Source organism: Megalopta genalis, chromosome 2, assembly GCF_051020955.1.
Source record: "Megalopta genalis isolate 19385.01 chromosome 2, iyMegGena1_principal, whole genome shotgun sequence".
NCBI lineage: Eukaryota > Metazoa > Arthropoda > Insecta > Hymenoptera > Halictidae > Megalopta > Megalopta genalis.
In genome coordinates, this window is record NC_135014.1 from 9584173 (window position 1) to 9597175 (window position 13003).

General features: G+C 37.4%; 3 protein-coding genes and 1 long non-coding RNA gene across 9 annotated transcripts; 3 read left to right on the forward strand and 1 right to left on the reverse strand.

Moving 5' to 3' along the window:
* The first annotated feature begins 582 nt into the window (after positions 1-582).
* On the forward strand, positions 583-4154 carry LOC117226490 (bis(5'-adenosyl)-triphosphatase enpp4). 3 transcript variants are annotated; one of them, XM_033480862.2, is made up of 9 exons: positions 583-722; positions 784-1030; positions 1099-1197; positions 1276-1639; positions 1708-1917; positions 1993-2247; positions 2319-2415; positions 3180-3251; positions 3392-4154. In XM_033480862.2, exons 1-9 carry the CDS (start codon positions 610-612, stop codon positions 3483-3485), a joined length of 1551 nt encoding a protein of 516 aa, XP_033336753.2. In that variant the 5' UTR covers positions 583-609; the 3' UTR covers positions 3486-4154. The 3 variants fall into 3 exon arrangements, with proteins under 3 accessions (XP_033336753.2, XP_076374405.1, XP_033336754.2); XM_076518290.1 differs by having other exon boundaries at positions 3180-3247; XM_033480863.2 differs by having other exon boundaries at positions 2572-4154.
* LOC117226500 (uncharacterized) lies at positions 3355-8305 on the reverse strand. 2 transcript variants are annotated; one of them, XR_004491791.2, is made up of 2 exons: positions 8166-8305; positions 3355-6218 (listed from the first exon to the last, which is right to left on the reverse strand). It is a non-coding gene; the product is annotated as an uncharacterized LOC117226500 (long non-coding RNA). The 2 variants fall into 2 exon arrangements; XR_004491792.2 differs by having other exon boundaries at positions 3355-7252; positions 8166-8296.
* Positions 5735-8962, forward strand: LOC117226493 (venom serine protease Bi-VSP). Of its 2 annotated transcripts, none has more exons than XM_033480867.2 (7): positions 5735-5790; positions 6022-6104; positions 7444-7734; positions 7837-8136; positions 8202-8303; positions 8419-8570; positions 8644-8962. In XM_033480867.2, the coding sequence occupies exons 2-7, from the start codon at positions 6038-6040 to the stop codon at positions 8797-8799; spliced, it is 1068 nt and encodes a 355-aa protein (XP_033336758.2). In that variant the 5' UTR covers positions 5735-5790; positions 6022-6037; the 3' UTR covers positions 8800-8962. The 2 variants fall into 2 exon arrangements, with proteins under 2 accessions (XP_033336758.2, XP_033336757.2); XM_033480866.2 differs by having other exon boundaries at positions 5736-5790; positions 7438-7734.
* Positions 8963-9268: 306 nt separating this feature from the next.
* On the forward strand, positions 9269-12662 carry Nurf-38 (Inorganic pyrophosphatase Nurf-38). 2 transcript variants are annotated; one of them, XM_033480868.2, is made up of 8 exons: positions 9269-9476; positions 10294-10529; positions 10934-11020; positions 11097-11160; positions 11232-11294; positions 11549-11762; positions 11836-11945; positions 12153-12662. In XM_033480868.2, exons 1-8 carry the CDS (start codon positions 9284-9286, stop codon positions 12182-12184), a joined length of 999 nt encoding a protein of 332 aa, XP_033336759.2. In that variant the 5' UTR covers positions 9269-9283; the 3' UTR covers positions 12185-12662. The 2 variants fall into 2 exon arrangements, with proteins under 2 accessions (XP_033336759.2, XP_076374406.1); XM_076518291.1 differs by lacking the exon at positions 12153-12662 and adding an exon at positions 12005-12139.
* The last annotated feature ends 341 nt before the right edge of the window (positions 12663-13003 follow it).

Genomic DNA, 13003 nt, shown 5'->3' on the forward strand with positions numbered 1-13003 from the left:
AGATATGTATGTAGTAGAAACTGGTTATCATTTGAGTAATTGGTCCTATCTGCTGATAAGAAAATGCGTCAACTAACAATTAAATAAATATTTCACCAAATTGTTGTCGAATTCATGCACTAGGCGCACCGCAGTTTACAATATATAACATTATACATACATACGTACACTGATTTAAGATTCGCGCACTCGAAAGTGTTGTCATTTCTCTTTAATTTTATGGTTCATGAGAAATAACTGATCACCATTTGGCAAATAGTGCTACAGAAGGATTGGCAAACGTTTCACGTTCTTGTCATGTTGGACTAACAGCTGGAAAACTGTGGCCTTTGTGGTTTGGTGAATTTTTCGAAACGTGACCGACAGAAATACATTCATGCGCGTGATTCGATAAGTTTGTTTAGGGGAACGAATTTCTGATAACCGGAAACGAATAAATTGTCTGTCAAAGTTATCACTGTCACAAACACTGTTTTATTTCGAAATATAAATGAAACGATACTCGCAAATCTTTTACAACCATAGGAAAAATCGTGCAATAACTGTTCTTTAAACAGAGCAACTTTGTTCTTCGTCGGACAACGAACATATTAGTAGAAAATTATCATCATGAATGCTGTAGTGACATTTACTTTAATATTTATTGTTTTACTTAATGCCAGATATGGATTGTTGATATCGCAACATCCAAAACTATTGGTGGTATCTTACGATGCTTTCAGGTAAGACTTTTTAAGCTCTTTATTCAATATTTTATAATAAACCCTTCTTTTTTGTTCATAGATATGACTACTTCAATAAGAATCTGACACCTTTCATGAAGAAATTGAAACATGAAAGCACCTATGCAGATTATATAATGAATATCTTTGTCACAAAAACTTTTCCCAATCATCACAGCATGGCCACAGGATTATATGCAGAAACACATGGTGTAGTAGACAGCGTGTTCTATGACCCTGTTTCTGGGAACACTACCAAATACTCTTACAATTTATATCATTATAACAACCGAGTGCTTCCTATATGGGTGTGTAAGAATAATCAAAATATTATCTTTATTTTCTGTATAAAATTATACTATGCTGTTTTTGTTAGACTGTTAACGAGAAGGCAGGAGCACAAAGGAGAAGTGGCACAATGATGTGGCCTGGTGGAATTTATGAATATCAAGGAATCTCACCCACATTTGCGCATGTATATTATTTAAAATTATTTTTTATATAATTTATCACTTTTGCTCAAACTATTTTATAATCTCCTATATCCATTCAGAATTTCAACGAGACTACACCTTGGGAAGAGAGAATAGACACTTTATTATCATGGTTCATTCATCCCAATCGTCCAATAAACTTTGGTATATTGTATATCGAAGAACCAGATTTCCATGGTCATATCTATGGGATAAATGGTCCTGTGTTTGACAACATTCTGAGGAAATTAGACAACATAACAAAGTATTTGCATCATAAAATAGAACAACATGGTTTGCATGATTTAAACGTTGTTCATTTAAGCGATCATGGTATGGCAGCTGTTAAGTTGGACAGGATAATAGATCTAACAAAGTATATAAACAGTTCTGACTATAAATTCGTGGGTACTTCGCCGGGTTTACACATTTTTCCTAATCCTGGTACGTTGATTACTTTTGTTGAACGTTACTTTAATTACTATTGGTAACGAAATAATTTTGTCTCTCAGGTAAAGCAGATGCTATTTATCAAGCATTGAAAGAAGCTGCAGAAAAAACAATGACGTTCAAGGTCTATAAGAGAGAAGAGATTCCTCAAAAGTACCATTACGGAAACAATACTCGTGTTGGTCCGATTTTTGTTATTGCAGAAGTGGGATATGCGTTCCAGAATCTACTTGAAACCATAGATTATTATAAGAAGACGTACAATATTACAGGTAATCATAAGTGGACGATACATGGCTTCGAATTATTAATACATATATTATTATATATGCAATGTTTATTTATAGTAAACAGTGAGTCAGAGTTTGGTTTGCATGGCTACGACAACGCGGCGCGAGAAATGCATCCATTCTTCTTCGCAAAAGGTCCTGCATTTATGCCTAAGTGCAAACTGAAACCTTTTAACAATATAGATCTATTCCCTCTATTTTGTAAGATACTCGATGTAGAGTGCCCTGCGGTAAATGGTACTTTATCACATATAACTAAGTGCCTTAAGAAGCATCAAGAGGATGTAACAGTAATTGCTTACAGAATGATAAGTGAGTAACGATCATAATAATTTTTGTTATTGGCTTGAGCGTTTGTACTCAATCTGTCATTATTAATTAAGCCATAGCTACTACTATCTCGATGACGTTGGTGGGAATCATAGCAGCGATAGTAATGTTTTATATAAAGAAACGTCGATTGGGTACAAGGAGTTACGGGTAAGTATGCCCTTGAAATTAATTAATGTCGCGTTTTCAATCAACGACGTAAAAAAAAGAAGACATTAATTACTCTCGATCAAAATAGTATTGATTTTTCGAAAACGATTTGTAAGAGACAGTACACTAATATAATATGGTGTTTTAATTTTTCAGGACATATTATCCAGTGGTTGGATAATATGTGAAATATAAGAGGCTGTAGATGAAATCTATATACATATTTCGTATTACACATATGATAGTTAAATCGAATGGATTAAAAAACGAATTTTAAAAAAGCTGATATACTATGAAATAGTATCACTACCAAAGAATAAATAAAGGCAATTTCGATTTTATTTCCAACAGATACAGTCTTATTTTTCCAAACTAAAAGATAGCAATATATTCAAGAATCGAGTCTTGTTTTTTAAATAAACAATAAATTATGTACTAACCCGCTAGTCGTAATAATCAAAGATAAACTTTCAAAACTCTTATAGAAGAGTGTACGATTTTGTGCTAATTTTCATTAGGAAGTTATTGATAGATATCTAAGTAAAATATACAGGCACGTTCTGAATCAATCAATTATACATTGAACTAAAAGTAATGTCTTTTAACTAGAACAAAATAAAGAAATTTCTCATTTATATGGCAAGAAATATTTTATAAAAGGGTCCTTTATAGCCTACACTTTTTCCTGTGGCATTTTTGAAACTTATTCCTCCCTAAGACTGTTAGTCAAAAAAAAAAGAAAATAACGAGACCTTTTGTTTTAGAAGAATACTGGAAGATTTGGAAGCACAGTGCCATTGGGATGAAAGTTACGATAATCAAAATCCTACTTGCAAGTAAATTTACAACAAATTTGTTCTCAAACTTTTACTTTCTGCTTGATATTATCTACGGGAGGGCTCGCTTTCTTTGCGCGCGGAAATCAAATTCTATTCTGGATTCCGAGGATTAATGATTTTTTTATTTTTCTTTACAGATTAAACCATTTCCGAGATTTATTCATTATTTCATGTCACACGAATAGTAGAGGGAGTGTTAAGTATAGAAAATCCCTTTTTCACTGTAGATGACGCATGCGTCATGCGTTTCACGGTCACACGTGACGCCTTTAAACACATATAAATGAGAAAGAGACAAAAGTAATTTCTGTGATAATGAAAGTACATAGTTAGCCTCAACGAACTTCTGAGTCCTGTGTACTTAGAACACACACACACACACACACACACACACACACACACACACACACACACACACACACACACACACAAAATCGTATTATATTGCACTATAGGATGCGCAAGTTTTTAACAATTTCCATCAATATACTTCCCACAAGCTATAATTTCGTTCCAGTATTATAATACTTGTTGATGAACTATGGATGTTCATGCATGTTCACACTTTTATCACCGAAACAAAATTATACAAACATCCACAGTTTATCTATCAGATATATCGAAAGTATTCTGTGTTAATATCAATTGAACCATTAAGATGATATCCTAGAATTAATACTCATGGTAAAATTTACAACATTGAAGGAATAAGAGGTCAATGTGCACAGTATTACTCGAAAATATAGATTGTAAAATAGTTCAGTATGTACATTGCCAGCGGAACACCTTATGGAATTCTAGACCAAGCAAATTTATCATTGAATCTGCAACAATTGTAAATTATTCGTATGTAAATATAATCAGATGTAAATAAATTGCTATTACAGCAAGTCCAACGAACGTTTCTTGAATTCTATTTTTATCATTTTTTAAATCATATAGGTATGTTAACGTTAAGATCCCAGACAATCGAACGGTTACTTGACGGTTAATTCAAAGAGGTCCGATGATTTAATCGAAGATTAAAAAGAATTGCGCGCATCGGATCGAGGTTGAGGTCGTGCACGTTTTCTTCGACGTCGAATTATGCAATCATTTAATAAGCTTTGCACCTGTTATCGCTCTGTCGTGTACAATTCCAATCTACCACATAGTTTATTTTAATCAACACGTGGACTCGGTATCACAATGGGACTCGCGAGCGAACAAACCGCTAATGAATCTAGCAAAGCAATCAATCATTGTTACAAAAGAAGAGCTATCATTTATTGTACGTTCTTACGGCGAACTTGCGATAATAATTCATCATTAGTGACAGCAACTGCAAACGCGGGTTTATGTAATTCCTCGAACCGACACACGACCGTTTGAAAACATATGAACAATTAGAAACAACCTAAACAAGCTAACAACTCGAAAGAAAATTTTCCTTTGAAGCATTTCCTAGTTTCTAATTTATTTTTTATTTAGCTCATTTAGAAGGTAATAGAGCGACCTTCGAGTGACCTTGATCAGTGTATTACCATTTTCCTTTGTTCAGGTGCTCTATTATGTCGGGTCCTCTTCTCGCTGTACCGTAACATCCTAAAATTCATTGGATTGCAAAATTAGCTTCGCGACAGTTTACACAATACCGAGTATTTAATAATTGACCCGACCTTGGACGAGATGATGGGAACTCCCAGACGTACGGGGGAAATACCGAAAAACTCATGAATCCGATTGCCCGGAATTGATAGAGAACTACGTGTACCCTAATTTTCATCGTTTCAATGTCGTGGTTAGCCGAGCAGAATACATACCTGTCGCGCGTTGATGTCTCCACGAATTTCGATGCGTGTACGCGCCATGTTTGCGCAAACGACGATCGATCGACGATCTTTATCAGCAAGATCATGCAAATCGTTTGCATTCGAACAACAACTTGTTCACGAGAAAAAATTCGTAATTACGAGAAAATCTACAAGATTCCAAGATTTGCGATTATTTAGACGCAACTCGCAGGAATTTTGTAGGACTGGCAGCAGCGAGAAACATCGATCAAATATTCTAGTATCTAATTCCGGAAACAATTAATGCAAATGCACATTTGACACATCTTGACAATTGCTTCTCGCATTTTTGCGAAAATATTTGCATATGCATGTGCTAATTGCAGACGCGATGGCTCGACAATTAATCCAATTTTGCGCTCTTATCGGCAGCTGGGGCCACATAAAGATCACTGCCCTAAATTCACGAGAAAAACAGAGATCGTTTGATAGCTGATGTTTATAATTACGTATCTATCCTCGTAATGCTGCCTGCTACTGATGCTGGGTAATTACAATTAGCGCGCGTGCGTCACACAAGTTACTCGCCAGAGTCTGTAATATTTTCTTAAAACTAAGTACCGTTGATGCGCAACTGTCAGTTGACCGCCGAACGCGACCGAAGAAGGTTCGTGAAAGTTAATTTGACAGTTCCCAGACAGTTTTACGCGTGCAGATCGGCGAGTCAACCGATCGATCGGGCTTCCGAATATCAGTGATCCATAGTAAGTGCGCGGTATCAGTAATTTTTCAGTGATGATTAATTGAATTAATATCGGCAAGTTCTGAGTCCTTGTGTGCCGTTGGCTTTCTGAACAACATTATTGAAATATTAAAAAGCGATCTCGTTGGAAGCAATTAATTATCTCGCGTCGGATCGATATAATTTTGGGATGCAACTGCGACGCGTTTCTTCGAAAACGACTGCTTGTTTTCACGGTTTCTTTCTGTTTTAGAACAGTGTGATCCAAGATGCTGTCTAGGTGTTTGGTGTTAATTGGCCTGCTGCATCCGTTGGTTCTCGTGGTCTCCGCTCAAGGTTTGCGTTTCAAATCGTCTGTTCGCCCTTCGAATGCCTAAGCACAGGCCGTCATACAACCTTCGCGCACCTTCCTACCGGAAAATGCAGGCCATTTCCCAGCGATTCGCTGAACTGTAACAGAAAAATCTGAGTTACTGGTTTGCCAATTCTTTTCGCGCCAACAGAATAGCCCGGGGAATCCATGATGGATAAATACTGTCAGCAATAGTCAATATTTCCTTACAGAGCCGGTCATTTGAGATGAGATAATAATACGTGATTTAACACCGTTACGCAACACGTCGACTGAAATATTGAGAAAGAGCATTATCGTTCGAGGAAAGTCTTCGACGAAAAAGGAAAGGTCGGACTCGGTTGAAAAGTGAAGTTGGCGAACTAGATTGCAGCTTTCGAGGTTTTAGTAACGCACTGTTGGATTATTTTTTGTTTTTAAAAAACCGGTCAGGGAAATTTTTACCGAGGCCCTTGTTCGTCTGGGTTTTTACTTGGAAGTAACTTTACCTTGAACTACTTTGGCATTCGAATAAGACCAAGGTTTGGATCTCCGTACCGAGAGATGGAACGTTCACGTTGATATGACTAATGTCAGAGGTCGATCGGAGTCAATGATTGCGTAGCACGCGTCGTGATAACACGCGTGATTCTTACGATTCGAGTTGGAAAAATTTGATTCAAGCGCTAAACTGTACTAGGGGAATTGATCGAGTTATCAATGACAAGATCATATATTGTTTTTTGTAGATTCTGCAGGATGGAAACGATGATGGCAAACATTGTAGTCGTGCAACAATTACAGCTCGTATATAATTCAAATTAATTATTGGCTATGCCTTTGCGTCATCATCCTATTTTTTCTCGTGCAGTCTCGGGATTACCTTCTCTGCTACATTGTAGTTTATTCGAATAATTTTAAAATACCGGACTTTTAGGTACCGTTTTAGTATATCTGCAATAAAAACTTGTATATCTAATAATTAACGCATGATCGATCGTATCGACTACTTATCTGAAATCGGATTCGCAACATAATCGTCAGCATCATTGCTCGCGCAATTACGTAATCCGTAAATATATTTCTCGTAACGAGCGTTTCTGGGAAACGAGTCGCTGCCTAGCATAAGTGGAATCTGGTTACCATTTCCGACCTGAAATAATGTCTATCGTTACGGTAAAATTATTCGCAACATTGAATATTCATTGATCATTATTTACAAAAAGTCGTAAAACTTCAGGAAGTTTCATTCTCAGGAAGTGATTCATCAGTTGATCATACAGTTAAATTTCTGCTAGTAATGACACGTAAATTTAAGTTAGAGGTCTCTTTTGGAAGGTTTAGGCGTGGGTCAGCAATGCAACACCCCGAATAACGAGCCAGGCCAGTGCATCGGTATCAGAAGTTGCCAGCCTCTGTTGAACTTGCTGCAGCAGCAAGGCGTCGCAGCCGGCGACTATCTGAGACAGTCGCTCTGCTTGAATGAAAATGGTAACCCGATCGTCTGTTGTCCCTACAATCCTAGAGACGGCAAAGTAGTTCCGGAGAACAATTATGGACCGTTGCTGCCGCCAAACTGCGGCTACAGCAACACCAGTCACACCAGAGTGGTCGGTGGCATCCCTGCACAGCTTGGTAAGCCTATTCTCTTTGAAACAATCAATCTATCAATCTCTGAAATTAGCTAGAACGTCTTTAAAATAAACAGCTAGTTAATAATAATAATAATTAATCTAGGTGCCTGGCCATGGATCGCAGCCTTAGGGTTTCGCAACTCTCGCAACCCTGCTCAGCCCTTATGGCGTTGCGGAGGATCCTTGATATCTTCCAGACACGTTCTGACTGCAGCCCACTGTGCAATCAGGTCGGAGCTCTACATGGTTCGTATCGGAGACTTAAATCTAGTGCGAGTGGACGACGGAGCGCAGCCGGTCGACGTCGAGATCGAGAGGAAGATCATACACCCTGGGTACAGCACCTCTGGATTCGTCAACGATATAGCTGTTCTCAGACTGGCGGCGGAAGTGCCGTTCTCCAGTGAGTTCTTTGTTGTTGTATCGATTTACCTTTGTTCCTGTTTAACACGTTCTATGGTTTCTCAGGACACGTGTACCCCATTTGCCTTCCGGTGGAGGAGCCCTTAAGGAGCAGCAATTTCCATCGAAAATATCCCTTCATTGCTGGATGGGGCGCAGTGTCGACCAGTCAGTATTGTTCGTTAACGCTTCAAGTAATCTGTAATAGCAAAGAATGGAGCTACAGATCTTTATGCTCTGGTAATGAAGTTAATTAAATTAATATGTTTCTGCGCTTTCACAGAGGGGCCGTCTTCGGAGGATCTTCTGGAGGTGCAGCTGCCGATAGTCAACAACGAAGACTGTCAACAGGCCTACTCTAAGTTCACGAATGCCGTCATCGACGACCGTGTGCTCTGTGCTGGATACATTCAGGGTGGGAAAGACGCCTGCCAGGTAGGGAAAATGTTTGTTAAATAAGATTGAATTTCATTGAGATCCACTTTAATGAGAAATGAATTTTTACCAGGGTGATAGCGGAGGACCACTAATGTTACCGAAAGTGTTCACCTTCTACCAAATTGGAGTCGTTTCTTACGGTTACAAATGCGCCGAGGCAGGATATCCTGGTGTCTACGCCAAGGTCACAGAGTTCCTCGACTTCATCATCTCGGCCCTACAATAATTTACAGATGATCAAAGTGAAGAGAACTGCATTATGTTCTTGCATTCTTCTCGTCGACTAAGTTAGCTGTAACATTATTGCGTTATTATTTCAAATTGACGACCAATGTGGATCAATTAATTCAAGTAGATTAATGATTAAATATTTGATACAGAACTACGAATTTCGTTGTTTTATTATTGCAACTTAAAAGAAGGCTTAAATAGAAGTCCTAATCGATAATCAACGACTAATATCATCGATCTTTTTAAATCAATCGTAATCCCTTCCGGTGAATTAGTCATATACATTGATAATAGCTGTATTCCAATCAGATTCAATTAACAAATCGCGCTGCATTTGTGTAATCGGTGTTCATGTGAATGAGACATGTACATTTGTTTGTGAACGTTATCGCTACTGATAACTGGCTACAGGAGATTTTTATTTTTCCGCGCGCTAGCGGGCATGTTAGTGCGCATGCTCCACGTCAGATTCAGTTAGAATGTCGCTGATACCGCTGCGCGTGTTACGTTGCCAAGGTTTAAATAAGTTGACTGTGCCGCTCAGATTGGTAGCTTCCGGTAGTATCGTTGGATCGCGATCCTGTTCAGTGTTCAAGAATTTCCTCAGAAGCATGTCGTACACGACGGTCGAACGGGGTGCTTTGAACAGCACCGACTACAGACTTTATTTTAGTGAGTAGACTATGACATAAGCTAACCTTCACCCGCGACGACCTCGTGCAAGCAGATTTCTTTGTTGGTCGTCTTCCTCTATTTCTGTTCTGCATTTATTCATCGAATTATCCGCATAATTATGCGTATTCACTCGATTGAAAGCGATCACCGTTTTGCTTTTGGACGCGTCATTTATTTTACATTTCTTTTTTTGCATAACAACTAGCCGTGTTCCCTCTCCATTTTACATACCGGGACCTTTTTCCCGCTGATTCTCTCTCGTTCTAACAGAAAGTATTCGAACGTTATAGATCTCTCTCTCTGTCTGCTTTCTGTTCTCACGTTTCACGTGGAATTAGCGTCGTGTAATGTCAGCTTGGCATTTCATTTCAGTGAAAGCTAAGTTCAGAATTTATCGATCCAAGTTTCGAACCGAATCGGTTAGATTCATGCTTGTAATTTGAAAGAATTACACCGTATGCTTTCAAAAAACTTGAATAGAAATTCGTTATAAAATCCTATTTTAATTAATTGTATGTAACTGATGATGAATATTTAATCGTTAGTTGCCATTAATTCTGTTTGATATTGTACAAATCTAGTTTCAGTGAAAATATTTGAAGGTTTTAGATGCGTCAAAAGAAAATGCCTCCTCGTACTCTATTTTCCATATATATTTACCTTTGATTTGAATATTCAGGTATTACATCTTGTTATCTCCTCTTATCTTCCATAAATTCAAATACTTTTTATCGTGAAAAATTATGGAAGAACATATGGTACAACAGCAATATTCAAAGGATTTGATTTGTTATAATTTTCTTATGTATTATAGAAAATGAATTGGGACCAATTTCACCTATGCATGATATTCCACTTTATGCTGATGAAGCCAATAAAGTAGTTAACGTAATAGTTGAGATACCAAGATGGACGAATGCAAAGATGGAGATCAATTTGAAGGAAACCTTGAATCCCATTAAACAGGACATTAAGAAAGGAAAATTAAGATACGTCGCCAATTGCTTCCCACATCATGGTTACATATGGAATTACGGTGCCTTACCACAGGTATAAAAACAATTGCTTTATAAGATAAGAATCTGCCTTATTCATCAGATCACTGATACAGTGTATATTGTTCTAACATTTTTGTTTATCACACAATGCTGTCCGAACAACCTATCTCATGATATTATTCAATATAAGAAACAATATCAGTTCCATTGTCGAAATTCATGGATTATCATGAGTAATTTCATATCCGGCTTATTGTGTAAAAAAATACTGATATGCTTATCCTGATTAAAATTCTGTGAATAATACCTTATCATATCCATTGTAAAGTTTTAATCTTAGTTCAAGGGCATTCTACTGTCTTCCTACACACATGAATTCCAAACAAAATTTACTATTGCAATTGGTACACAAGTTGAGAGATAATTTCATAACTAATTTGAATCTTTTTTCAACAGACATGGGAAAATCCAGAAGTGTTGGATGAAGCTACTGGTTATAAAGGAGACAATGATCCTATCGATGTCCTTGAGATCGGGTACAGGGTAAGCACACTATCTCCATAGTTTCTTTAGTTCTTTCTACATTTATGTTATATGTAACTAAAAATTTGTCTACTAGGTTGCCAAAAGGGGAGAAGTTTTGAAAGCGAAGGTTCTTGGTGCTGTTGCACTTATCGACGAAGGTGTGTATCAAAAACAAATGCTTCTCTGCATTACTAAAATTTATTGTAATATTGATTATTAATGGTTCCAGGCGAAACTGATTGGAAGATCATAGTTATCGATATTAACGATCCTTTGGCCGAACAGATGAATGGTAAGAGTTGTATTTAAAATGTATTCTGCCATAAAATGAGTTACGTAATTGCCTGCACGAACTGTTGAACCCAAAAAGAATGGGTCAATTATTAAATATGTCGCTGTCGTATGCAAATGTTATGGCATTACTCAATCAACTTCCGTGCACTGATAACAGCGTAATCACGTTTGTGACCTAGCAGATGACTCGTATAATTTCTAATTATCTTTGCGTAGATGAATATATTGTATATGCAAGCTATATTCTTGTAGATATATCGGACATTGAGAAACATTATCCTGGCCTGATGAAAGCAACAATCGAGTGGTTCAAAATTTACAAAATTCCGGACGGTAAACCAGAGAACCAGTTTGCATTTAACGGCGAAGCAAAGCCAAGGGACTTTGCGTTACACATAGTGGAAGAGGTGCATCAACACTGGCAGAATCTCATCAAACGGGAAACACCTGCAGGAGGAATCGCATGGTTGATAAATTTGCATTATTAAAAAAAGGTTCGCGTGTCTACACGTAGTTCTGAACAATGAATTTACTTTCAGTACAAATCTAACAGTCACGGACAGTTCGTTTAAAGTCAGTGTGGAAACTGCTGAAGAAATATTAGAAAAAGCTCCAGAACCACGAGAACCACAAACCGTGGAGCCGATTGGTGAGTTCAAACTCTAGTTACTTTAATTTTATTCTATATATGGTTTTATTTCGTTGCAGTTAATAAAAGTTACTTCATTCCGGAAATACGTAACAAATTATAATCTCGTTTTAAGATTTTAAACGATAACAGATGACTACTTTAGACTTTGTCTTTGCCGATGCTTTCGTATTAAACGTATGTAAAAACGTTAATATCTGATTTCAGTTGATAAATGGCATTACGTACATCTTAAGTGAGATTAGCAGAAGATATATCTCGCATCGATACATGTTTAGATGCCCGCGCATACTCGCATGTTGTGCTAGCACGTAACGGAATACCTCGTTTATTATTTTCACGAGGTGGTTCATTCTAAAGTTTTGATACACCCACGCTAGCTCTAATTAATATTTAAACTGCACTGCGTGCACTCTGAACACCGGAACAAGGGACGCTCAACTATACACGGTGGAACATGACAGCTTGGTTGTATGTTAGTTTATTATTTATTTGAATGTAGTACTATTAGATAAGTCTACATATACAAAGCTTCTATTTAGTTCTATTTAACAGTTTATTTTTGGGGGGTATAAGGAGAATTGTCATAGTTTGTAATACGCTTCTACCGTAAGCATCGAAGAGAGTGATATTATGGTACTACAGAATCTTTAGTTCTTAGAAGTTGTTACACTGCAAAATCATGTAATACAAATAAATCGTTTCGAGTGTAAAGAACGAAGATTCCTTTCTGGCCTTAAAATGTTCCTTTCCGAGTGTCACGAAATAAACGAAATTGTTTTCGTAGTTATTAGTAAGCCGTACCGGTATTATCTTCGATGAACGTCGACGAGATATGCTCGAAATTCTGGAACGTGTAAATTGAGGGAATAGTGAGCACGGGTTGCTAAAGGTTACTTTAACTCCAAAGAGGAGATCGTTTATAGTTCGTGATCCCGTCGAAGGTGCGTGTTTAGCTACCACATTCCGCAGGAAGCGGTCTCCGAGGAGACATTCGTGTCTGTTTGCTAGTGTGCTTAAACATACGGGCAACGAGGCGCATATATTGCGCTGTAGAA

Excerpts from the sequence above, each read along its gene's own strand:
- Nurf-38 (XM_076518291.1), top strand. The coding sequence starts at position 9,284 with ATGTCGCTGATACCGCTGCGCGTGTTACGTTGCCAAGGTTTAAATAAG. Across the intron at positions 11,021-11,096 it reads TCCTTGAGATCGGGTACAGG|GTTGCCAAAAGGGGAGAAGT; the intron begins GTAAGCACACTA and ends TTTGTCTACTAG. Across the intron at positions 11,763-11,835 it reads CCTGCAGGAGGAATCGCATG|TACAAATCTAACAGTCACGG; the intron begins GTTGATAAATTT and ends ATTTACTTTCAG.
- LOC117226490 (XM_033480862.2), top strand. The coding sequence starts at position 610 with ATGAATGCTGTAGTGACATTTACTTTAATATTTATTGTTTTACTTAAT. Across the intron at positions 1,031-1,098 it reads ACCGAGTGCTTCCTATATGG|ACTGTTAACGAGAAGGCAGG; the intron begins GTGTGTAAGAAT and ends TGTTTTTGTTAG. Across the intron at positions 2,248-2,318 it reads AATTGCTTACAGAATGATAA|CCATAGCTACTACTATCTCG; the intron begins GTGAGTAACGAT and ends TTATTAATTAAG.
- LOC117226493 (XM_033480866.2), top strand. The coding sequence starts at position 6,038 with ATGCTGTCTAGGTGTTTGGTGTTAATTGGCCTGCTGCATCCGTTGGTT. Across the intron at positions 8,137-8,201 it reads GGCGGAAGTGCCGTTCTCCA|GACACGTGTACCCCATTTGC; the intron begins GTGAGTTCTTTG and ends ATGGTTTCTCAG. Across the intron at positions 8,304-8,418 it reads ATGGGGCGCAGTGTCGACCA|AGGGGCCGTCTTCGGAGGAT; the intron begins GTCAGTATTGTT and ends GCGCTTTCACAG.